The sequence below is a fragment of the Halyomorpha halys genome, unplaced genomic scaffold, assembly GCF_000696795.3.
Source record: "Halyomorpha halys isolate HHAL.00 unplaced genomic scaffold, Hhal_1.1 Scaffold109.1, whole genome shotgun sequence".
NCBI lineage: Eukaryota > Metazoa > Arthropoda > Insecta > Hemiptera > Pentatomidae > Halyomorpha > Halyomorpha halys.
This window is the reverse complement of record NW_027107176.1, coordinates 710,588-711,763: the sequence shown is the minus strand read 5'-3', so window position 1 is coordinate 711,763 and position 1,176 is coordinate 710,588. Positions and strand designations below refer to the sequence as shown.

Sequence of the window (1,176 nt, the reverse complement as noted above, 5' to 3'; positions counted from 1 at the left end):
TATTTTTGTTTCTCCTTTGACCGCAACCCTGACCATCTTCCTATACATCAATTTTTACGGTCAACTATATATACATATATGTATTTTATTTTAATTCAAAAAGGTCTTTTCCCCCCTACGGATTGTTTTACCAAAATATAAAATAGAGTAACCATGTATAAGGTAGTATCCCGAAACAATATGGTAAATATTGCACATATTTATATTAATGCAATAAAAAAAGATTTTCCATGAATAAATATAAATTTCTATTCAATTCTCAACTTAAAACCTGACTCATTTTGTTCCAGGTCTGCGTTTCCTGCTGCGATGAGATGTACTGCAATGTAACAGTTCCAACGAACCAATCCAACGCGATATACTCAAACCGTAGGACGAAGAACAGAGCTAAAGTGAAACAGGCTGTGACACCCGACAACAACTCGGCCACATCGCAGACCATATCCTTCAACATTGTCTTGTTCTTCCTGATCAAGTCTCTCCTCTAAACGTGTACGGAACCCCTGCGTTGTTCATCTAGGTATCAGGGTCGCACTGCTGAATTCACTACAGGATCATTCAAGTCTTTTTCGCCACCAGCACTTCCTAAGGCGTGCTATGATCGATTTTTAAGATCTTTCGGGTGGTACTAATAAGTGTAATTTTTTAAAAAATATTTGTAGGTCTTTATCGAAAATCACGTGTACATTGACCTTTTATTTTTGCCATTAAAAGTTCTTCATAGGATACTGAAGACATATCCTCAATTTAATATTGCACGATTTTTTTAAATGAGTATGACTATATAAAAAAAAAAATTGGAAATTTGTTAGTTGTTTAGAAATCACTAAGTTCGAATCCCCATGATAGTCCACTAGCCCGTGGAGAAAAAAGGAAGTTATTTCAACCCAATTGTTAATAAGTTTAATGAAAACTATATATATTATAGTAAAATTAATGACTGCCAATTGTGGGAGAGTTAAAAATGGCGGTTGTTTCAAAAATTAATTTTTTTCTTTATAAAAAAAAGTACATAACAAAAAACAGACAGCGTTCAAGTAAATAAAAAAATAAACATAACGAAAGGTGTTTTATAAAATGTAAATGATGAGTAATTGAATTAAGATAATAAAGTACTTATTTAATGTTTAAAAATAATCAAAACAGTTTCAATCAGCATTATGAATTTTGAGGTTA

General features: G+C 32.0%; 1 protein-coding gene across 2 annotated transcripts in view; it reads left to right on the top strand.

The window, feature by feature from the left end:
• The window catches only part of LOC106677814 (ly6/PLAUR domain-containing protein 6B), a gene marked incomplete in the record, with an annotated part of 623,095 nt that extends 621,932 nt beyond the window's left edge, over positions 1-1,163 (top strand). For both annotated transcript variants that reach the window (XM_067045488.1, XM_067045489.1), the window contains 1 exon segment: positions 291-1,163. In XM_067045488.1, coding sequence (XP_066901589.1) covers positions 291-488 — 198 coding nt within the window.
• Between the last annotated feature and the right edge of the window lie 13 nt (positions 1,164-1,176).